At 40.9% G+C, this 24416-nt stretch overlaps 1 protein-coding gene across 1 annotated transcript; it reads right to left on the bottom strand.

Moving 5' to 3' along the window:
• Positions 1-1597: 1597 nt before the first annotated feature.
• On the bottom strand, positions 1598-23498 carry LOC126974931 (major facilitator superfamily domain-containing protein 6). Its single transcript, XM_050822680.1, has 8 exons — positions 23396-23498; positions 20924-21613; positions 19007-19199; positions 16511-16678; positions 13991-14140; positions 13214-13327; positions 12645-13136; positions 1598-4634 (listed from the first exon to the last, which is right to left on the bottom strand). The coding sequence occupies exons 1-8, from the start codon at positions 23473-23475 to the stop codon at positions 4527-4529; spliced, it is 1995 nt and encodes a 664-aa protein (XP_050678637.1). The 5' UTR covers positions 23476-23498; the 3' UTR covers positions 1598-4526.
• Positions 23499-24416: the final 918 nt, after the last annotated feature.

Here is a 24416-nt window from a genome sequence, read left to right as displayed (position 1 = left end):
TTCGATATCTCTAGATAAGCTATCTGCTGGATCAAACAACGAATAAAATAATTGATAATGTCTATACCAATTCAACAATCATTATAAAAGATAATTTGTGTATGACGGAGAAAACTGGGCCACAAAGATGGCCGCTCAACAACCAGTTATAAATATGATATCGTTTAAATGTGAACAATGCTTTAAAAATTAAAACTAAATTTAAGTATCTTTCATTATAATCTTAATATATTTAAATCCAGTGTCTTGATGTTTGTTTCCAGTGGACTCCTGAACTAATGCACGGATATGGGAATTACTTCATGGAGTGCAGTTTAGTCCAAATTGAGAGATAATATTTCTTATTTTGATTTGGGATCCATATTTTTTTTCCAATATTTCTTTTGTATGGACGTATTTTCTATTAGAGAATTTATTGCCGCACGGTTTGACAGTTCTGCTGTGGAACAATTTCATTATAACAACAGGAGCATATTTTACGAAATAATTCTTGATTTTATGAAATATTATTGACAAATTCATAAAAAACAGTGTTTCATTTATTATTCTGTACATAATCAACGTCTGTCGGGTCAGCTAGTTATATTATGATGAAGTAATCTTTTATATTTTCTATTGTTGTGCTGTTATCAACCGATTATTATTAGAAGAGACTGAATGCACGGCAGGGCATCACGGTGAACAAATGTCAACAATGGTGAGTAACTGGTGCGAGCACCTGAACAGCAAACTTGAAGCCGCACGCATGGAGCAGCCAGACTTGAACCCCATCGAGTAGACATATGTACACAACTCAACATCGCATCGGATCAGAGGTCTGGTGGAGAGCTGCCTGCCAAACTATATCACAGCGGAGTAAGTTGCTCCCAGTGGAAATACACGATGTAACATATTCTGTAAACATTGACTATATAATACGAAGCACAAATGTGCTGTGTTTCGAAATCTAGTAAAGTAGCCATTTTTAACAAACTATTCTCAATATAAACTTCATCAACTTTAATTTTTAGTACTCTGACACAAATTAAACACTTTAAAATTGTCTAAAATCTTTTTTTGATTTGGGCAGTCCCGATATTTTGAAATCTTTGTGACCGACTCGCTGACATCTGTGGATGATATCGGCTGGCGACGGAGGATAGTATAATCTGTACTTAACAACGACAGTGCTGACTCCAACTAGTGTCAGGTACCCACCATCAGCAGCAGATTGACGTGCACCAGGGCGGCGGAGGGCAGCCGCGAGCACCTCCCCATGTCGCTTACTCGCGGCGGACGACACTCGAGAGGGTCGCACTCCACTGTCGAACACCGACCACAGCGCACTGCTCGGCCGGCACCCATCTCACGCCACTATCTTATCGTTATCTGCGCCCGTCACAAGTTATCTGGGTCGGTAACGCACCCGTGTCCTGAGCCAAATGTATATTTTCCATATGCTTTGTAAGTACCGTGTGTCTTGTGGCGGCCAAGCACGGACATGTGTTTGATGGAGTGAAGCTTATTTCAAACTGTGCTGTGCGGACCCTGTGCTTGCAGTGTGACAGAGTGCAGTATCGACTGGTCTGTAGGAGTGTCCCCAGTGAAACCACCAACAAAATACTTCAACATTTATTACTGATAAGAATTAGAGAATCATTAATATAGTGTGCGGTGACACACACGCCCCGCGCCCATCGCGCTGTCTCACCACACTCGTGCAAAAATATATAACTGTGCCGCTTACACAATACACAATAGACATCGCAAGTCGCAACGAGTATTACATATCAATATACTTTTACAGACATTTAACAAACATATAAATATTATACATCATTTAGTTATAGACAGACGGGCGCTCCAGGACCTCTCGACCAAACAGAAGGCGTTATAAACAGTTGGCAGTTGCGGCCGCCGCTCATGTCATGCCATTGGTAGACATCACTTCAGAAGTCAAAACGATCAAGCAGGTTACCACAGAGTTATTAATTTCACCCGACGTTTTGGTAAATTTAAACTTTATTGTGTTGTGTGTGATTTCGGGTATTGTTCATTCATTCATAATGACCGCAAGAGGTTCTGTTGGACCACCACAATGGCCGGTCTATCGGTCTTATATAATCCAATCAGTGCTCGGTCCATCTCGAGGAAGGCTGGTCATAAGTGCAGCTGCTTCAGTATATTCGAATGAATTCTAAGACAGTGTGACACGATAGACTCATCCACTAAGGTGATATTAAGTTGCCGATCAATTATTTATTTATATTATCACACCTAGAGACCGAATGCCTTTTGCATTTCTATGTCAAACATGGGAGGTGAAGGCAGGAGGCATCACGGATCAGTTTTGACATCTTCCAAAACCAGATAGTAATCTTGTCATCAAAAAATCCAAACAGTAGGTAGTGCAAACTACTTATTATCATTGGTATTACTAAGAAATACGTGAATCATTAGATAGCATTGCATTGCTTGGAATTGTTTGAGCACAACAATTACAAATTTTAGTTTTATTTTTGTTTCTTCATCCAATAAATGAATGTAGAGATTGTTTTCAATATAAATTTAATCACACTGTTTGGCAGATAATATAGGGTTTCTTACTGAATTCGTAGCTGAGCTGAGCTTGATAGTTAACTCTGTCATACCCAAATATATTTTTTCCTAATAAATATGGCCGCCTCTCATACGAGACCTCAATATGAATACTTGAAATCCTGAATACTGTAGAGACAGCTTGCAGGAGCGAAAAAAACAAATTATATGTATTGTAGATGTGTGTGTGTGTGTCGCCGGTGCCATCTTGTTTCTGTCAGTAGAGATCCAATAAGCCTTATAATAAAATAATATGTTTCTTACATTAAATCGTTCTATAATTTATTTCATCACACACCATGATATGACACCGTACACTTATTATTATTTCAACAATTAACGTGCATAATATGTTCACACGTGTAATAGGTACACATGTGACTCAACTCGGCCGCAAGTATTACACCGAGCGATGATGGCGTGTGGTGATGAAGGAGCGCGCCGTCCCTCTCTCGCCCACGCAGTTGCAGCCATATTAGTTACAGATGTACGCGTTTGATGTTCGCATGACACTACACGATAGCACCTATGAATTAAATGGCGTTAACATGTTTTTATTGCAAGCTTTTGTGACAAGCCTTTCATATTTATTGCAACTAGACGACGAACCAGTTCTGCAGTTATTAAGCTGCAGATCAACGGAGTTGACCCACTGTTGGTATTTATTACACGAGCGATTTTATAACGTTATTATAAGTATATTATATATATACCCGCAATACGTAGACACGAACTAACAGTGCCCGAATAAACACACAGAGTACATTGGCCTAAAAGCTTCCAGTTTTCACAACAACTACAAGATTACATTATTTGAGTTATATGATATCGATATTATGATAATCTAGTTCTAGATCTAAACACAGAACAATAATTAGGCTAGTAGCGACAGTTGACAGTTGATCGGTGACAGATGACAGCTGGCCTGACATGGCCGCTTCACCCGGCCGAGGCATCGAGCTTGTGTTATGCCGCCCAAAAGTGCACACGCGTCAACTTGACTTAAATTTTCTAACAGCTAATTAAACATTCAATTTTCAATTTAAAATAGGAGTATTTATTTAATAATTTCTTCATAAATACTATGTATTATACATCAAGCAACAGTCATTAGTTTACAATATTATAATTAAGTATATTTAATCAATTGTGTAAGTTTACTTACATGCGAATAATATGTCTCTTTTTTACATTTTTGTTTAAGTATAGCATTTTGTATTCACTATAACTATTACAGCTAAGCATGTAATCTCGTTAAATATAAAAAATTCAACTATGAACACTGAGTAGATAACAATATTAATACATTTATAACATGAAAATTACCTACAGAAATCTGTATTCACAAAATACAATACACACAGTTTAGGCGGTACTTTATCTACTTTCATGCTTACACGTCATTATCTTGGAATCTAAAAACACATCATTAACTTAATTTAACTGAACAAATATTGGAGATAGATTGAATAAAATATAACAATCAGTAAATTGGAGGGATCAAAGAGTAGTTAGTCTTTGCTAATAAAACGAGCCCTATTCTTACTACAAGTGTTATAATATCTATATAATAATTATAATATTTACATGTCTTGTGGTAAGTTTGGTACTCAGTATGCGCTCTCAAGATCAGACACATCGACGGAACCCAACATTCGTTGTACGGAATGGCGATCCGTGATGTAGTCGTCAATACGGATCGCTATTTCATATTTACAGGGCCTGTAAAGCTTTAATAAAAACAGTCGCGACTCGCCAGTGGCCAAACGCCAAGTCGCCAGTCGGTGCCGAGCTGGCCACGTGCGAGTCAGTGGCGCTCGTCAGACACAGAATATTATAGAAAACGGATGTGATAACTATAATTAAATAGTTGATGGGAGGGATGGCTCTTATTTGGTCTTCAATGAGTTTCATTGCTAGAGCACGGATGATGTGGCGGCGAGCGCCATCTATCGGTAGCCTGAGGCAGCGGGGGCGGAGTACGCGCTCTGTTCGCTCACGAACGGGTTGTTCGGTCTCGCCCCGGGCACGTTCAAGCTGTCGCCTGCGCTGTAATTCTGCAAAGAATAAATAATATTATTAGTCATAAATAGAACATATTGGTCGACGGAACTATCAGTAATGTTCTGATTTAGTTTCATTACACACTGTGTTAAGATATAGGGATACATTACTAAAAATAAAAAAAAACCGTTATAAAATACGCTACAGTAAAGTGTAAGAACATTTCATATTAAATGTTGTGAAAAACGTTTAGAGTCTCTGTTACCAGTAAACTAAAGTCATTGCCGTCGACCCGGTCCAATGGCGGATGTGGAAAAAAATGCCTAAACTTAAAATGCGTAAATTAGAATTATTGCTTTAGACGCCCGTTGACCCTTCAACTTGCGTCAGTAAATGTACCAGTTGAGTCTCACTTTTCTCAGGCAAATGTAGTTACAAAATGACCGGACTGCGTGCGCTGATTGAGAATATCTACGGAAAGAGTATGGCAGTCGTCAAATCCGCCTCCATATCCTTCCCTATACCAAAGGGTTGGTATGGTGCCGGTCCCAAGCCCGGATAAAGGAGGAGGGAATCCAAGCCAAGTTGTGAGACGTACCGTGACGAGGGCTGCGTGTCTGGGGGAGAGCTCAGACTTTAACGGTGTACCTCCGATACCTGGGCACCTCGGAGTGTTATTTATGCCCTTCGGCCAGTAAGCGGGGCTCTGCTGGTTCGTGACCTTTATTTCCCTAGCTTCTCGTGGGAACAAAGTGGAGGAAAATAACATTTTAAGTTCTATTTTGTCTACCATAGGTGCAAACCTATCTATCTCGGAACCCGAGGGTGAGCGGCTAGACGCCCCCAAGGGAACCGAAAACTTACCTCAGGCCGAGAGACTAATCCCAGGCGAGCTGGCAACCGTTAAGGAAACCACAACGCCTACGGAAAAAGACTCAAAACTGAGAAATATAAAGACGAAGCCAAAGAAGCTGTCCGGTGCAGCCCGGAAAAGATTCAGAAAGCTTCTCCAAACGGATATGCCTGTAGAGGAAGCCAAGGCGTTAGCCAAAATGCCTTGGAATGACCTACAGAAAGCAGGTCACAACCCTCCACTACTTGAAGCGAAAGCTGAAAAACGTGGCAGGTCAGAGGAGATTTCTCCGAAAACCCAGCCGAAGAAGGTACCCAGGCTAGATGACACTCAGTCAACCTCGGGAAGACCTAGCTTCAAGGAGGTAACCGGGTCCTCACGTGTGGGCATTCGACATACCCATACTATGAGCGAGGACGAAATGCGGAAAGTGCGCCGCGCACTTCTTGCTTTGATCACCGGGGCTGAACAAGGTACCGGGCCGACATTTTTGGGCTTTGCCCACAAGCCTGGCTGGATTCTGGTGACTTGCGAAAATGATTTCAGCCGAGAGTGGCTTGTGGACAAAGTCAAGGATCTGAAGCCGTGGCCGGAGGCAGAGCTCTCATGCATGTCGGAGGAACAACTGCCCAAACCCTCCATAGCCACGACTTTTCTGCCGAATACTGAGGCTGACACAGTCGAAGAGGCACTGAAGCTGATCCGAGCGCAAAATGCGGGACTGAACACCGAACACTGGAAGGTGCTCCACGCGAGGGAGGACAAGGGAGGCCAAGTGGTTACTTTTTCCTTGGACGATCCCTCCGCGGAGACTCTGAAAGAGTCCGAGTGCAGAGCTGCCCTTGGTTTTAGAAAGATCAATTTTAAGATCAAGGGCGTCTCTGAGGGTTCCGCAGCAGCGAGTGGACAGCAACCCACCCAGACCAGCGGGCCTGTGCGACCGGGAACATCCGGAATCTCAAAGACCCCGCAACGGCCGGCTGCCCCCACAACTACGTTCCGGGGCAAAGGGCCGACGTCGAGGAACGTCTCAGGTCCCCTCAGGGGAGGGAAGGATCAGAGTCGGGCTAATTCTGGCCGCGGGCGGAAACATCCATACCAGAAGACAGACCGACCTAAGCCTTCCACCTCCGGTGGGATCCAATGACGCTCCGCAGAAATAGGGCGAGGATACTCCAGGCAAACCTCCACCACGCCAAAGCTGCTACTGCAGTAATGGAGAAATGCCTTGCGAGTGGTGAAATCCTCTTTGCCCTACTACAAGAGCCGTGGGTCAATACCGGCAAAATACTGGGACTGAACACCGCTGGTAAGTTAATCTACAATACCAGCGGATCAAAACCCAGGGCTTGCATAGTCTTCAACAAGAACACTAATTTCTTACCTGTTACAGAGGTCTGCACCGACGACCTTGTTGCGGCGTATTTCTGTTTCGAAGGTTGGGAAGGCACCAAAGTGATCGTTTGCTCGGCGTACCTTCCATATGAAGAAAGAGACCCGACAACAGAATTGGCGAGAGTGGTCGAGTATGCACGACGCAACAACGCCGAACTGATTGTCGGGGCCGACGTCAATGCGCACCACACAACTTGGGGAAGCAGCGACGTCAACCACAGAGGTGAGCAACTTCTTAATTTCTTAGACACTAACGGCCTACAGGTACTAAACAGAGGTAATAAGCCAACCTTCATTACCTCAAACAGGCAGGAAGTTCTAGATATTACTTTCGCTACTGACAACATTGCCAGGCGAATATCAAACTGGCGAGTCAGTGATGAAATTTCGCTATCGGATCACCGACACATAGCATACGACATCTTGACTTGCCTCGAAAAACAACTATATACGTTTAGGGATCCAAAGAAAACAAACTGGACTGTCTATAAAGAGAAACTCAGGAGTAATTTGGAGAATATCCCTAAGCGCATCAGAACCCTGGATGAGCTAGAGTTGGCAGTGAAAGCAACCACGGATGGCATCACTGACGCCTACGAGGCTAGCTGCCCTCTCTCCTTACAACACTCAAACAGGAAAGTGCCTTGGTGGAATTCAAACTTGAACAAACTAAGGCAGAAATCCAGAAGGCTGTTTAACAGGGCTGAAAAAACCCAAGAATGGGAACCCTACAAAGAAGCCCTAACAGATTACAACAGAGAAGTTAGGAAGGCCAAACGAGCATCTTGGAAGAGTTTCTGCGAGGATTTATCTAAAATTCCCCAAGGATCCCGAGTACACAAACTGCTCGCCAAGGAAAAACCTAGCCAAATCGGCCTGCTTAAGAGACCAGATGGATCTTTTACAGCCGACGACGTAGAAAACGTAAGAGTACTGATGGCCCACCACTTTCCGGGGGCTACCTATCAACCAACTGTAGCAACGCCTACACAGCGGCCTCTTGACGAGGACTGGCGTAGAGCGGCAAAGATAATCAGACCCCGGGATATAAGGTGCGCCATCAAGACTCTGAAACCCTACAAGTCAAGCGGTCTAGACAACATTTTTCCAGCGCTTCTTCAAAAAGGCCTGGATATCCTAGTACCGCTACTAGTCAAGATATGCCGGGTAAGCTTTGCCTGGGGCTATCTTCCAGAGCAATGGACTAGGGCTAAAGTACTATTTATACCTAAGGCAGGCAGAAAGGACTACTCCCTGCCAAGCTCCTTCAGACCCATTAGCCTAACCTCCTTTCTCCTGAAGGTTATTGAGAAAGTCTTGGACAGACACATAAGAGAGCATGCTCTAAGACTAAAGCCCATTCATAGTTCTCAACACGCCTACTGTAGAGGCAGGTCTACTGAAACGGCCCTTCTACAACTTGTGGATAGAGTCGAGAAGGCGTTACAAGACAAACAGATTGCACTTTGTGCGTTTCTAGACATTGAGGGCGCCTTTGACAATACCCCGACAGACACGCTAGTGAAGGGACTAATTAACAAAAATGTAGACTCCACCACTGTCAAATGGGTAAGGTCAATGCTCTCAAATCGCAAAGCTCTAATCTCCCTCCATGGGACATCACTGGAGCTATACACTCCGCGAGGTTGCCCACAAGGTGGCGTTCTTTCGCCACTTCTATGGACACTAGCAGTAGACGAACTACTTAGTAAGCTGGCAGAACTCAGTATTGATGCACTAGGGTACGCAGACGACCTAGTTATTATCGTCAGAGGTTTCTGCCAAAGCTTACTAAGCTCTATACTGCAAAAGGCGCTAAACACCATCTCACAGTGGTGTACAGCCAACAAACTGTCAGTCAACGCAGGAAAGACTGTTATTGTGCCATTCACGAGGAAACGGACACTTAACAAACTGAAGTCTCCTTGAACGGCTCTACTTTGGAATTCTCAGCTGAGGTTAAGTATCTGGGAGTCACATTCGACCAGAAACTCACATGGAATTCTCACATCGACAAAGCCGTGAAAAAGGCTAAAACAACCTTGGGTGTATGTCGACGTCTGGTAGGGAGACATTGGGGAATGCGCCCCAAGATCCTCCTATGGCTATTCAAAGCAATTGTGAGACCAACAATCACATACGCCTCCATTGTGTGGTGGAACAAAGCCAACCAGAAAACAACTGCAGACAGACTAAATAGCCTGCAGAGACTTGCCTGTATGTTGGTAACCGGAGCCATGACGTCTTCTCCTGGTGCGGCCATTGAAGCAATGCTAAACCTACCACCTCTTCCACTGTTCATACAGCAAGAGGCGAAGGCAAGCATGCTGAGGGCAATCGCCCAGGGGGGTTCATGTAACTGGATGTCGCAAACGCTTAGGACCTTAGAGGACTCAGTTCTGCGAGACCACATATTAGGCATATTACCTGATCAGATGATTCCACAATTAATCTCTGTTAAACACTATATCGTGGAACTACCTTCCAGGGACGACTGGATGAACAACAAAGTCACGTGGAAGGACGGGAGCCTCATGTGGTTCACCGATGGGTCCAAAATGGAAAATGAAGTCGGCTGTGGGGTCTATGGAGAACGCCCCAGGTTTAAATCCAGCACAAACCTGGGAAGCTTTACCTCCATATTTCAAGCAGAGGTGTACGCCATCCTGGAATGCGCGGAAACCAATATCCAAAAAGGCTACTTCAATCATAACATATACATTCACTCTGATAGTCAGGCAGCATTGTTGGCTTTAGACGCTGACTTGACGTCGTCTAAGTTAGTCAATAATTGCGTCGAATGCCTGAATTCATTAGGCATGAAAAACAGAGTGATTCTCAGATGGGTCCCAGGGCACGCCGGAATCATAGGCAATGAAATGGCCGATGAGCTCGCAAGAGCTGGGGCTAAAGCAGTCCGATATGGTCCGGAACCCATTTGTGGACTGCCAAAGAGCGCCATCCGACACACCCTGAGTAACCAATGTAAACAAGAAGCACTTAAACGCTGGAACAACTCTTCAGGTTTAAACCACTCTAAAGCACTGATAAGGGCATTCAACAGTAGCTATGCGAATGAAGCCCTATCATTGAACAGGAAAAATCTATGCCTACTCACTAGGATGCTAACCGGGCACTGTCGCCTAAACAAGCACCTCAGTGTGGTCGGCATCAGAAGCGACAAGGCTTGCAGGTTCTGCCTTGAGGATGATGAAACACCTATTCATCTACTCTGCGACTGCGGCCCACTAATGCATAAGCGTAACACAATCTTTGGCAACTACTTCGTACCACCAGATAGTGTTTGCAACACTCGCGTCAAGGAACTACTGCGGTTCGTAAAGGCGGTAGGGCTTGACGATGAGCTTTAGTATGAGTGGCGAACACAATAGTCCAATTCTGGACGCGGTGTTACTAGGAACCTTTTAGGACCAGGAAATAGCCACCCTCTTCAAATAATAATAATAATAATAATAATAATAATAATAATAATAATAATAATAATAATAATAATAATAATAATAATAATAATAATAATAATAATAATAATAATAATAATAATAATAATAATAATAATAATAATAATAATAATAATAATAATAATAATAATAATAATAATAATAATAATAATAATAATAATAATAATAATAATAATAATAATAATAATAATAATAATAATAATAATAATAATAATAATAATGGCAGTCGTCGGGTCATACGAGGTCTTCAGTTCTGTCTGCTTATGGCACTCCACTTTGGGGACACATAAAATTAGTATCATGGAGGAAAATGAGAGTTTTCAAAACCATTAAGTCTAATACGACGGTAATACACTGGGTCCGTGCCAATCTCATGAAACTGCACAAAATGTATCGAAGTCGGTGGCCGTCTCATCGAACACACTGTGGACCTCGAGACGCTCAGCAAATGGACCAAGACTTTATTAATGAAGAGTTTTGAGTACAAAATTTACATTTGTGAAGCACCAGCTTTCAAATAAAAATAAAATAGTAAAGTTAAAATCGGTTGACCCAGTCCAAAGTTCTGAGAACCTACTCCTTCTTTGAAGATGGTTAAAAAAGGTGGCAACCCTAGTCATAGCTAAATCTTTGGTGTCTCTGGTCAACAATTGTCATAATTCCTCGGTTGCCCCTTACGTTTTGGTGATTGAAATGAACATTTTAAATTCAATTTATGCGCCATCGACGTAGGTACCAAGTATGTTAATAAATTAATTTATTGCATAGAAACAAACGGTCACATTCATAAATAGTTTACTTATTTTTATAACAGTCAATATAGATATGATTAGTAAGGTAGGTACAACTAACAATAGTTTTTTAAATTTGGTTACAGGTTTTTAAATGTATGGTTACATTTTTAAATGACGCTAATGGCTAAGTGGCAAAGTTTAGTATCCATATAATTTTGTAATCAAAATAACCTATTTTTGAATACCGATAAGTGTTTTGTTATAAGTTATAACAGAAAAAGAGAACCTATACAATTTCAATACAAACTTTTTCAAAAAGAACTAGCCCGCGTTGATCAAATTCGTGATCTAGGTGTAATTATGGATTCTAAAGTCACTTTTGTACCTCATATAGATAGCATTATAAATAAAGGTTTTAAACAATTAGGTTTCATACTTCGGGTAGGAAAGCCCTTTAAGAGAGCTTTAACGTACAAGGTGCTGTTTAATAGTTATGTTCGCAGTCATCTCGAGTTTGCTAGTACTGTTTGGAATCCATTTTTTAATATCTATGCAAATAAAATAGAAAGGGTCCAGAAAAATTTTTTAAGAGCTCTCGATTATCGTACAGGTCACTTATATATGGATTATGACACATCACTGAAAAGGCATGAAATATGCTCATTAAGTTGCCGTCGAAATTGTACTGATATATCAATTATTTTTAAAATTATAAATAATATTATCGATTCCCCACCATTATTGCACTCACTGTCATTTAGAGTACCTCAACGTCGCGAACGAACTTGCCGGAGCAAGCCTCTTTTTCTAATACCTCGTAGTCGTACAAACTACGCAGAAAACGCATTCATAAGACGTGCTTGCAGGTTGTACAATGATAAGTTATTACACATAGATTTATTTAGTGAATCCCAAAGCAGTTTGAAAGAATCTGCTTTGGAGTATCTTTCTGATAAAAAGTAATCAAGTTATTTTAAATAGATATGATGGTTTTCAAAAATGATGTTTATATTAAGTACGTATTTGTTTTATATCAATTAATTAATGATGTAGTATTACAAATGTAAGAAACGGAAGGTCTATAATGTAGGTATGTTGCTCTTCAAAGTTATGCTTTAAATAAAATAATTAATTAAGTAGTTATTAAAATTGTAGTAGTGTGTAACTCCTCAAAATGTATATCTATAAATAAGTATTTGTGTTATATAAAATAATTAATAATGTAGTTTGTAAAATGTAGGAAACTCTTCAATACTTATGTTAATATTGTTTGCTTTAAATAAAACTATGAAATAGATTAAAAAAAAAAATGTAGGTTAATAATGTAGATGGTATGTAACTCTTCAAAACTTATGTCTATAATTAAGAATTTGTGTTATATAAAATAATTAATGATGTAGTTTTTAAAAATCTAGGAAACTGTAGGTCTATATTTTACTAAATGTTTCTCAGCTAATATAGTTATAAATGACTGTTTGTTTCTGAATAAAAAAAATAAATAATTACATAGGGTATCTTAACATACCCTATGTAATTATATGGATACTTACCGTATTTAAATACGGGGTTTGTCAGGTACAGCGCAATTGTGTGGGCGGTTACCTGCGTGGCGCCGTAGTTGTCGTGCGGGTCGTTGAGGCGCGTGGAGGAGAGCGCGCGTGGCAGCGGGTTGGAGGGCACACCGTGAGGCGCCAGCACGCCTGCTTCGGCCACGGCGCGCGCCTCGTCGTCGTCAGCGGGCGGCAGCGCACCGCCGTCGCGGAAGTTGACGAAGGCGAAGGCAGCCAGTGCGACGGCACACAGCAGCCCGTAGCCCGCGAACGTGCGCGTGGTGCCCCAGCGCGCCACGGCCACGCCGCCAAGCACGGCGCCGCAGCCACGGCCCAGTCCGTGGTGCAGCCCCTGCAGCACCCCCTGCGCCGACGAGCGCAGCCCGGGCGGCGCGCCGTGCGCGATGTACGAGCAGCAGGCCGCCCACACGGCCGCGTGCGTCACGCCCTGCACGAACTCGAACGGCAGCACCCACCACGGGTTGGTTAGCCACGAGATGTACAGGAACCGCACCACGTTCCCGGCCAACCCCAGGCACAGCACCTGCTCCGACAGTTCGAGTCATGATCTACTGACGAGCGCTTCTATTTCGGCTGACAAAAATATAATCATTATGTTACCTTTACGTGACCCATTTGCGTGATCAACTTGAAGCTGAAGAAGTACGCGAATATCTCTGAGATATGGTTGATGACTGACGCTACGCCGAACAGCGTGGGAGAGCCGCCGATGTCCTGGAAGATATCGCGATCACTACTATTACTATAGACACTGGATAGTAGAAGAGAGACTAGAGGGTACAGAGCCAACAACATGTAGTGTTCGTCCGGGCCTACATCCTTCTGACCATAAAGCAGCGGCTGACTTGTGTCTGACGATGTGTTCCGTGTCGTTATAGACACGTGAGGTGTTCTCAGGGTGACAGGCTTGTGATCGAGATCGGAGATACTACGACATCATGGGTAGCGTATTGTGTATCAATAAAATATACACACTCAGTCACTTCTTGATGTAGAATTAGTGAAAGCCGTCCAGCAACGACAATGGTGTGTCTTTCTATCGAGTTTGAAAGTCTCGGAAAAGGGTATATTGATTGGAAAGGGAATAAGGAATAAGCAATAAGGAAAGGGTATAGCTTGTTCAATTTCACCCCCACAAGACTTAAATTCAGACGTTCGAACTACAATAACCCCTTTTTTTGTATCAACGCTTTTTGAAACAATGGTGCTTCCCAGTATCGCAAACAGCTTCCTAAGCGGCTCCCGAGGAAATGCTCCAAATTCCTCTGGTGTCTCTTACAATGAACGGGGGTGATCACTTCGCATCAGTATCCAATAATAAGTGTGCATTGAGGGCGTATTAGAAATTTTTTGTATATACAATACACAGTGACATACCTGGAGATGCCAGAAGAGGAATGTGAAGATGAGGCCGATTCCGAAGCCCATGAACCAGGCGACCAGCAGGAAGGAAGCGGCTTTGACGTTCTGGAACTGGCGCAGCACCGTCACCCACTCTGGCATCTCGCGCGTCGTTTGCGCGAACACCTGCACAACAAGCTAGCTTATACTTCTGAAACCTTGTATAATAATAATGAGTAATGACAGCCTGGCCGTCAGTTCAGTTTAAGGCCAACCCCAGCGATAAAATTATCTCAAGCCACATAGGTATTGCAGGTAATAAAACCCCCATCTATATTGTGGAGCATCTCTCAGCAATGATAAATGCTACACGCTGCTGCCAGACGAATCGCGAAGGAAAAGGGATTCAAATTTGTCTGGATCAAGCAAGGACGAGTCTTTATGAGGAAGAATGAAAACGAGGAGTCCTTCTACATACGAAACCATGAGGCATTAGATAAACTTAAAAAACTATAATTTCCTTATTATATTGCTGTGCTATCTTAATATCTATACTTTTAAAATTCAATCATTTAAGTATACCTATATTACCAAAATGTAAGAGGCCTACGAACTAAAACACATGATTTTTTATGCTAAGTTACATTTGCGAACTATGACATTATAATTTTAACTGAAACTTGGCTTAATGATAGAATCCATAATGAAGAATTGTTTGACAGTCGTTACACGATATACAGGAGAGATACGCAAAGTTCCGGTTTTAATGCAGGCAAGGATTGTGGCGGAGTGCTGATCGCAGTATCAAACAAATTTAATTCAAATCACTATAAGGAAGGACATAGCCAATGTGAGGATCTATTTGTTAGAATTGATATCAGTAGAAGTAAAACTATTTATTTATGTGCTGTATACCTCCCACCTCCTTTAAGTAAAAATATGCTTAACATTCACATAGTGGGTGACTTTAACATGAACTTTATCTCATGGCCATTGTCTTGTATCAACAACAATTCATGTCCTATAATTAAAAACGTTTCCTTATTAGGTCAAATGTTTGTGGATTTCTTGGCGCCTAATAATCTCGTACAGTTTAACAATGTTACTAACAACAAACATAAGGTATTAGATTTAGTTCTGAGCAATACATCTGGTACAGTTGTCAGAGCTTGTAATGACGCCCTAGTCAAAATAGACACACACCACCCTGCTTTAGAAATAACAATACATTTTTCCAATCATCATCATCACATTTAATCTAAAAACCAATAATATTTAGCGCTACAACTTTTACAGAGATGGTTATGATAATATTAATATAGAACTTAATAAAATAGAATGGACTAAGAAATTTTCTCAGTGTGAAAGTGTAAATGAAATGTTATTGCATTTTTACAATTCATTACAAAGTCTCATAGAAAAATTTGTACTTAAAACTAGAGTCGCTAAAGTATCTACCGTGGTTCAATAAGCAATTAATTAAGCTAACGAAAGAGAAAAATAAACTTTTACATAAATACAGGGTCTATCAAAACCCGTTAGACAAAATTTCGCTTCAAATCTTAAATAAGAGATGTAAGCGTTCGCTACACCATGCTATAATAATTATATACAAAGGGCTGAAGATAGTACCTATTAGAATGAATCCCAAATATTTTTATTCGTTATTATTTCGTGCCTAGGTGCAGTTTAGCTTTGAGTTTTCCACTTTTTCTGATAATAAATACGTCTCTTTCAAATCAAAATCAATCAAATCAAAATCACTTTATTCATGTAAGTCACGGAAATGATACTTATAATTGTAAAAAAGTATTTTTCTTATTGAATCTACCGCTACTTCGTAAAGGGTTGAGCTAATGAGAAGCAAGTTGAGCAAGAATCTCATTGCCACTTTTTTACATCAAGATTTACATTTCCATCGATTTACATATCATTTCAATTATAACGAATACAAGTAAAATGATGCACCAATCATACTTTTCCACTGGTATATTCCCTCATATATGGAAAATTGCCAAAGTAGCTCCTATTCATAAAAACGACGACATTATTTCGAATTATAGGCCCATCTCAATTCTGTCCATTTTCGCGAAGTTATTCGAAGTCTTGCTCTATCCGTATCTAAGAAGCCATACAAAACAATTTCGTGCATCAGCAACATGGCTTCAATTCAATCCCGTTCAACGAGCACTAACTTGGTGTATACCATAATGAATTAGTAACTGAAGTTGATGCTGGTGTTCAAGTAAGCGCAATTTACATGGACTTTGCAAAAGCCTTCGATAGAGTTAGTCATAATTTTATTGAGAAAATTAAAGTTATGTGAAATAGGCGGTTCGCATTTGGAATGGTTTGATTCCTTCTTGTCGAACAGAACTCAGTACGTAGCGGTGAATTATTATTTAGATGAAGAAAGTAGTTGGTGTTAGTGTGGATGATGGTTATGTTTAGGTGTGTTTTTATGTGTTTTTGTGTGTGTAATGACTTGGTGTATGTGTCGTAGAAAATTTTTACCTTATAATATTAAGTAAGTTTTGTTGCTCGTGCAATAAGTACCTTGGCATGCTGGAGTGGAGGCTGCTTGGGCGCAGGCGCACTGGTGTCTAGCCCCGGGAGCTGCAGCTGGGTCGCTAGTTGCTCCTGCAGCCGTTCCTCCTGAGTCGGCTCAGTCGCCGTCAGCTCGGGTGGCGTCTCAATGCTAATTGTCTCATACTTGAACCTTATCTGTACACACATCGATATAGATTATATTAATGTTTTGATACAGGCATTATTTCAAACAATACTCAAATCTTATTTAATGAAGACCCAACATCGACCGTCTGAATTAAATTCAAATACAATTAATATTTTTCATTCAATATTGAATGTTGTCTTCAGAATCCATCACCGACATTTACCGTTTTGGGATTTGGAGTGGTAACTAAGCGAGTTATTTAGCTGTCCCGAGGGGAGGTGTTTTCTATTAGATAAACTTATAAGTGTGTGTTATATGCTGACGACATTACAATAATTATCCCTGACACAAACTCAAAAAGACCATACGACTCGGTCATAAATGATGAAATCATGAAAATCGGCAAATGGTTAGAAAATAACAATTTAAATATTAATTCACTTCTCTTTTCCCATCCAGGGACCCCACCAAACTACAAGTACCTTGCTGTAGAACTACATTATTTCAGAGAAACTGTTTTTGTATGTGCATAAAAATCTATAATCACATCCCAAAAATAATAAGAGAGGTATCGTCAAATAGGAATTTCTCATCTAAATTGAAAATATACCTTTGTAAAAACTGCTTATATTCATTAGACGAATATTTTCAACTAAAAACTTGACTATATATTATATAATACTGCTAATAATCTTTTGTTAAATTGATATTAGTGTTACTAATGATTTAGAAATGTATTTTATAAAATTTGCACGTCATAAATGTGGCAAACATGTACCTTATAATATTTATGTAACATCAATCTAACATGTTTATGCAAATAAAAACTTTGACTTTGACTTATTGAACAATGGATTTGAGTTAACTTTGGTTAACCGGTTCGTTCCGGAACGTAAAGCGATTCTATAAATATGGTAACTGCGTATTCAATGCAGCTGATCTTTTACCACACCTGATATCCATTTACAGTACGTAGAACATCTAGTAATTGTATAGTTTCATCAGAGACATGGATCAATATGAGAAGAAGAGTTTTTAAGGAACTCAATTTATTCAATACTTTAGTCTACTGTGCTTTAGTTGTCTCATTTGTGAGAGATCTTTCGTTCGTTTCTGGTTTTTTATCATCTTGTAAGGTCTTTTATTATCTTTTATTAAAATAAGGCATTACGTAATGTTTGAGACCTCATCGTCGAGTCATAATTTTATTTGCTGAAAATAATGATGACTATGGTTCAAACAACTAAAATAATGTTTAAAATCAAGTACGAAAGTAAGAAATAATATGATTGTACATTAATTGTTATTTCAATTGTATTTATATTTTGTCATGATCTAATACATACAGCCCGTAATATATTTACGAGTCTGGCCATGAATACTGTCACAATTTAAAATAAACAAAATATCACATTTGAATTTGGAATCTGTCATTTATAAATGATTGTTCATCGAATTTTCTCATTTTGGCGCCAATACATTGTACAATATTTTGTGTTATTAAAATGGAGTGGGGTGATAACGAGAACCGAATCGCTGTGATTGCATTATGGTATGGTATGGAGCCAAATGAATTTTTTAAAATATTCCATACGCTTGGTAATAGTAATATGTTTGTGTACCGGACTATTAATAGGTAGAATGAGACTCTTTGTGACAGAATAAGATCTGGGCTTCCACATGTTCGTACGAAAAAGGTGGTCAAAGCTGTAAGGGAAAGAATTCGAAGTAAACCTTTCCGAAAGCTAAAGATATTATCTCGTGAGATGAAGATAGCACCTAGAACCATGTCGCGTATTTCAAATAATGACTTGGGACAAAGGTATAAGAATTCACTTGTATCGGCAGTCTCTATAACTGCCAACGTTTTAAAGGTTTCGGAGGATTACGTCCTACAACAAAACATACAACTATCATACAACTATACTATTTCACAATATTATTAGATAGGTCCCAGTGAAGTACACCAAGTGTGTGGCGGTGATAAGCGCGGCGCCCATTAGCACAGAGAAGGTGGCGAAGCAGATGGTGTAGTTCTTCTCGAAGCGCTGCACTTAAATTAAAAGTTGTGAAATAGTATTTAGGCATGAAATGTAATTTTCTTATCATAATTTTTATTATAAAAGGCTATGTGACACCTTTTCACTGCACAGTAAGTGATTTTTCAATTAAATTTCGCGCACTGATTATTCTGAAACTTGACAGAATGACACTGACGCGGCGGGAAACGTCATAAACGACCACATTGAAACTGATTCATTTCGCTTGGGCCTGCTCACGTTCTAAGCGCTATTATTCTAAGCATACAACTATACTATTTCACAATATTATTAGATAGATCCCAGTGAAGTACATGAAGTGCGAGGTGCCGGTACCTGCGTGGCGGTGATGAGTGCAGCGCCCATCAGCACAGAGAAGGTGGCGAAGCATATGGTATAGTTCTTCTCGTAGCGCTGCGGGCCGCCGCATGGGTGTGTGCTGAACGCCGTGCTATGGTCCAGGGCGATGCCCACGAAGAACATGGCAAGCCCCCAGCCCAGGGAGCCGAACATCCGCTGGTGCCCGTACCTGCCATAATTTATACAAATATAGATACTTAATCACTGCAACCTAACTAATACAGGTATTAAGAAAGGTAAGTCAACCTTTTTTAAATATATCTTATAAATAAAATTCTCGTGTCCCGGTGTTTGTTACCAAACTTCTCCGAAACGGCTCAACCAATTTGTTTGTGAAAATTTTTGCCAACATCTTTTTTTTATACCCCTAAATGACAAGAGACACCCACCCCTAAATAGATTTCTTTTCTTTTTGATATTTTTTTTATGATTTGCCCTTCTACGATTTACAACTATTCTTGTATCGCGATTTTTATAATTATTTTTCTGTTCCATCCACAAATCCGCTATAGGGTTGCAAGATGGCCAAATACAGATCAAATACAATAATTGTAGTGGGATTTAATTGATAGGTCTGAGAATCGGTGGCATCTATTTTTTATACGACATTTTTTTTATTACTTTATATGACAAATACAAATTCTACGTCATGTTTACAAAGCAAAGGTTCCCTTAGGTTTTTACAATTATTACTAAATGACTCAATTACCCATCATGTTTCAAATAAAAACTAAAGTTGTTATTACAATTTTCTGTAAAGCATAAGGCTATTTAATTCACTTGATTAGGTGGTTCGGCGGTCATTCATGTCTCAAAAATTATTGTCTCTGTCAACGAGTCAGTCAAGTCGCGTGGCATTTTATTAATCAGTCTAGGAACAATGTAAGCTGTTGTTCTTTCACCGAACACGATGGAAGCACGAGGCAACCGGCTTAGAGCAACTTTTACGTGCACTCGCTTGTAAAGTGAGCCTAAATATATCGTTACAAAGAGCATCGAACAATTATCTGGAAGAGCCAAAAACTGCAATTAGGAATATAAATAATATCTAATAATAAACAATACTAAAATACACTCTGAGCAGGAAGAAGCTTCTGCTTTTGCCATTTTTTTTTATTTCCAGTTTTATCTACAAGCACTCTTGTCTCCTCCACCAGTGTGTGTCATGTCCACAAGACATTTTTACAACAAAATTTCAACTCAGTTTTGTCAGCCGAGCACAAATAATTAAATCTTTAGAAATGAAAAAAAAAACTACTGATATATAGGACATAAGTTCAGTAAATGAGATCATAGCACCATATCTAGCAATAGTTTTTAATAGTTGTATTGAACATGGCGTGTGTGAACCTTCTGAAATATAGTAAATTTACTCTCTGCATTACTAAGGGACCCTCGACTACGGATCCGTTCAGTGGCAAGCAGACATGTTATGTCTGCTCGCGGGGGACGGCCGATATAAAGTACACTGAGTACTAATAAAGACGAAAAACATCTACTGTTATCAAATTATATACAATTCAAAATAATTTGTTATATAATGTATGCATTTATTCAATAAAATTATAATTTTGATGTAGGCTGTATGGCTATACGTAATCAATTTACATTTGGAAACGAAACTCGTGAGCAACTTGCTCCCTACTATTAACTTATATTAATATTTAAAAAGTTTTTTAACATTGAATACTCAATTTGCTTAAAAATTGGTAACACTTGACGGTGCTTAAAAGCTCGCATTCGTTACCCTGACTTGATACAATGTTTTTATTATTTTGTTAAGGTACAAATTGTAAGTTTGACTTTAACTGCACAGTCCCAGAACGGACGATTCGGCCAACGAGTTATAGTGCGTTACTTTGACTTCATAGAGTCTGTATTATTGTATTTTACCTGTCTGCATCTTCTCCGAGCAAAGTAATGACTGCAGAATCAGCGAGGGTGATCGCCGGCGCGCTGAAGAACTCTCCGATGACGACCAGTAGCAGCAGTAGGAAGAACGTCTTTTGAATATTGGGAGTGGAGTACACGATGAAGGAGTGCAGCGGTGTGACCCAGTCCGCGTTGGCGGTCGGGTCGTAGTTGAGCGCGTCAGACACGGGTAGCGGAGAGCCGGCGCGCGCAGCCGGCCGGAAAGTGCGTGCTCCGCCAGGTGCGTCGTCATCGTCGTAGCGCGGCGCCACCAAGGAGTACGCCGAGCCGTTCACTGGCTGTACGCACGCCACGGCGCTGGGTTGTACCCAGCTGAGCGGCAGCGTGAACACGATCCATGCACCCAACGACGCCAGCAGTAGCGTGCGCCCCTTGTGCCAGCGATCGGCCAGGCTACCCCAAAACGGCGCTGACAGGAACTCCACGAAAGGCCGCGTGCCGATCAGCAGCCCGCACTGGCCCGCGTTCATGCCCATCTGCTTAAAGTACACGCCCATCAGCGGGAACAGCGAGCCGAACGCCGAGTAGAAGAAGAAGTAGAACGTCTTGACGGTGAGCAGCTCCGGATCGACGGTGCCCGCACCACACATCATCTCCAGCAGGTCACTGCGGCCGCGGACCTTGTGCGTCGCATCTTTTGGAGTTGGATACCTTCACAAAACATAGCATTTGGAGACAAATAAGGTTGAAAGTGAGGCTATGACCGCTTCCCGTACTGCATTGCAACAACACAGTTATAAAACAAATTAAATAATAAGTTACACATGGTAGATTCAGGTGGTATTTTAACATTTTCAAATAATAAAAAAATATGATAATCAATATTAAAATGTAAACAGATAAAATATTTGCTAACAGCAAATGAGAACAAATACAACCATGAAATGTCATATACAGTAATAGATGTCTATACGGTATTGGTCATTCATTGGTCTATTGGTCTATTAAGGTGGGTTTGACACACAATCAGACGATAGGATGACTACAGCAAATCAATAATGCATTGATATCTAAAAACTATGAAGGTGGTTGAAAGGGTGAGAGGACGAGCTATGATGAGCGGTGAGAACCACGATATGTACCAGAATGACAAGATATCGAACAGCTTCTAAATATAAAGAAGAAGAGGGCTTACTCGGGCGGGAGTCAGAAGTAGATGTGATGGGGGCGTAGGACATGTAATTAGCGTTATTTTTAAGATTTTAAAAAAGGCAAGCAAAAGGAAATTGTAATTTACAAGTGCGTAGTTCCCAGTTCCTGTGATTCCTCTGGCGTTGCAAGAGAATGTGGGCGGCGGTGGTCACTTAAAACCAAGTGACCAGTACGAACGTTTGTCCTCCTCTTCCATACATAGTGTAATCTCATGTTGCATTCATAAACAAGCCGTTTCTTGTATTAGAAGGGCAAACGGGCAAGTTGCCCCTCTGCTAGGAAGGGGGAACTGCTTCCAATAAAGATCTGCAAGACCAGTGATTAGTTATATTAGTAAGAGATGTATTCCACGAAACACCACTCCATACCACACTCGAGCGGCAAGAAGGACGTAGTGACTGGGGTAGTCGGAGCAGCATCTGTTATCATACTTCCATCACAGAACATCGAACTATTATGAAACGGGTTGTCGTGCTACGAGCTGCGACTGTGGCGCACTATATCAATGTACGGTATCGATCACAGAGACACCTCAACATAGGCTCCCACTTCGTCAGTTCAGTTCTCTGGTGTCGGATATATAATGAGTTTGTAACCTTCAACTTATTCTGAGCTTATGAAATGACCTTCATGTCTTAACAATTCGTTTCGGTTTACGTAAGCTGGCCGCTGGCGGGTGCTAGCGGTGACAGGACATAATTTTTGAATGATTGGATACCCGAGTAGATCACTGATTATAAATAATATTTTTAAGGCCTGCCTTTTACTTAACGTTGCCGCTAAAGGGCAGCATTAATTGCCTTATTATACATACACTCATGATGCAGCTCTATTACAGAAGTTATCATAAATAAGTATATTAGATCAGCGTATTTGTTTCCGTTTTCCGCTGGCTGCTTGATTGTTGTTTGTTTTTCGCAGTGACCCTCGGTTCCCTTATCGCGCTCGTAGTTAGCTTGCGGATATCTCTGATAGTGCTAGTGACCAGCAGGTACATCATACTAGTATCATGATGTGGGTTCTACTATTCTGTAAGAAGTTACTTCATACGTGGCGTCGTCATCCTTCGTGGACGTAAAGGTACACAATAAAATGGGACTACATTGCACATTATCATGGTCCTGTATCACTTCGTATCACACAGGTGATGGAGGGGAACAGTGGGGAGTTTAATCCTATCCAAGGAGAGAAGAATCGAGATTTTTAATTGCTGGGTAAATATATTTCCGTATACATAGTTGAGTGCAGTGGGGGGTGTATCTACGGTGTGTGTGGCCGCACCTGGTGGTGTCCACCTCGCCGAACTCGTCCGGGTTGACGAGAGGCCGCGCGCCCGGCACGCCGCCCTGCTGCGCCTCCATCGTGGTACTGCCAGCCCGCAGCCGCTGTTCCGATGACGATCACCTCCCTCCTCCCCGCACCCCCCACCTGCCAGACGCTCGATACCGGATGCGCGCGCCTGCGCCCTGTCGCTCACCCCAGACCTTTACATGCTCGCTACCTTACTTTGTAACTGCGATTCACTAAATACAAACTGACACCACCACCATTGCCTAAGCGGAGTTTTACCGACCCATCATAGAACCAATCCTTTAATGATTACAACTCGGTTTACACCTTGTGATTAATTCTGATTTTTGTTGATTATATTTTGTCGTATCATTCTCTGTAATAATCTGCAAGAGGTTCCATTACAAGGGTGATTATAATAAATAAATAATAAATCCTTTTATTTCGTAAAAAGTAAATAACTTATAGTCTAACATACCTACATATTTATATAACTTAAATCTACGTCACATTTTCGCGGCGATGTGAGGCGCGGGTTCGGTAGCTTCCGGCGTTCGGCGACATCCGCGATACATGCGGAACACGACCCCCTTCGGCCACAGCTTCACGTCCAGGAAGGTTGATATATGTTCTCTCAGGACGCGAACAACAAAAGAGTTGAAGTCTACTGCGTGACGCGCCACCAACTTTTCGACCCCCAACCGGAACCTTGTCTTCTCCACCAAGTACTGAACAATGTCGGAGGCCTTGGTGGTGTGGATATAGTCCCACAAGATAGTTGAAATAAAACAAACTTCTTTATCAATTAATTATTTATTTTATTACATAATAAAATTTTTAATCATAGGCAAGTACATTATTTAACAAGTAGGTATAAAATTAGACTGTACAAATATACTAGCCAAAAAAAATTTTCAGAGCCACGCGAAAGAGCACGTTTCGCTAACTTAAAATTATATAGAACTAAACTTGGTGCTAATAGTGTTTTAGAAAGGATCTACCGGGAGCACAA

Source organism: Leptidea sinapis, chromosome 34 (genome assembly GCF_905404315.1).
Source record: "Leptidea sinapis chromosome 34, ilLepSina1.1, whole genome shotgun sequence".
Classification (NCBI taxonomy): domain Eukaryota; kingdom Metazoa; phylum Arthropoda; class Insecta; order Lepidoptera; family Pieridae; genus Leptidea; species Leptidea sinapis.
This window is presented reverse-complemented; position numbering and strand designations above follow the sequence as displayed.

What these genes read in the sequence shown, in the direction of transcription:
- LOC126974931 (XM_050822680.1), bottom strand. Translation starts at nt 23,475, where the DNA reads ATGGAGGCGCAGCAGGGCGGCGTGCCGGGCGCGCGGCCTCTCGTCAAC. An exon ending in CTCGGAGAAGATGCAGACAG is followed by an intron (nt 19,200 to 20,923) that starts GTAAAATACAAT and finishes AAATTATGGCAG; the next exon opens with GTACGGGCACCAGCGGATGT. An exon ending in CTCCACTCCAGCATGCCAAG is followed by an intron (nt 14,141 to 16,510) that starts GTACTTATTGCA and finishes CTTGTTGTGCAG; the next exon opens with GTGTTCGCGCAAACGACGCG.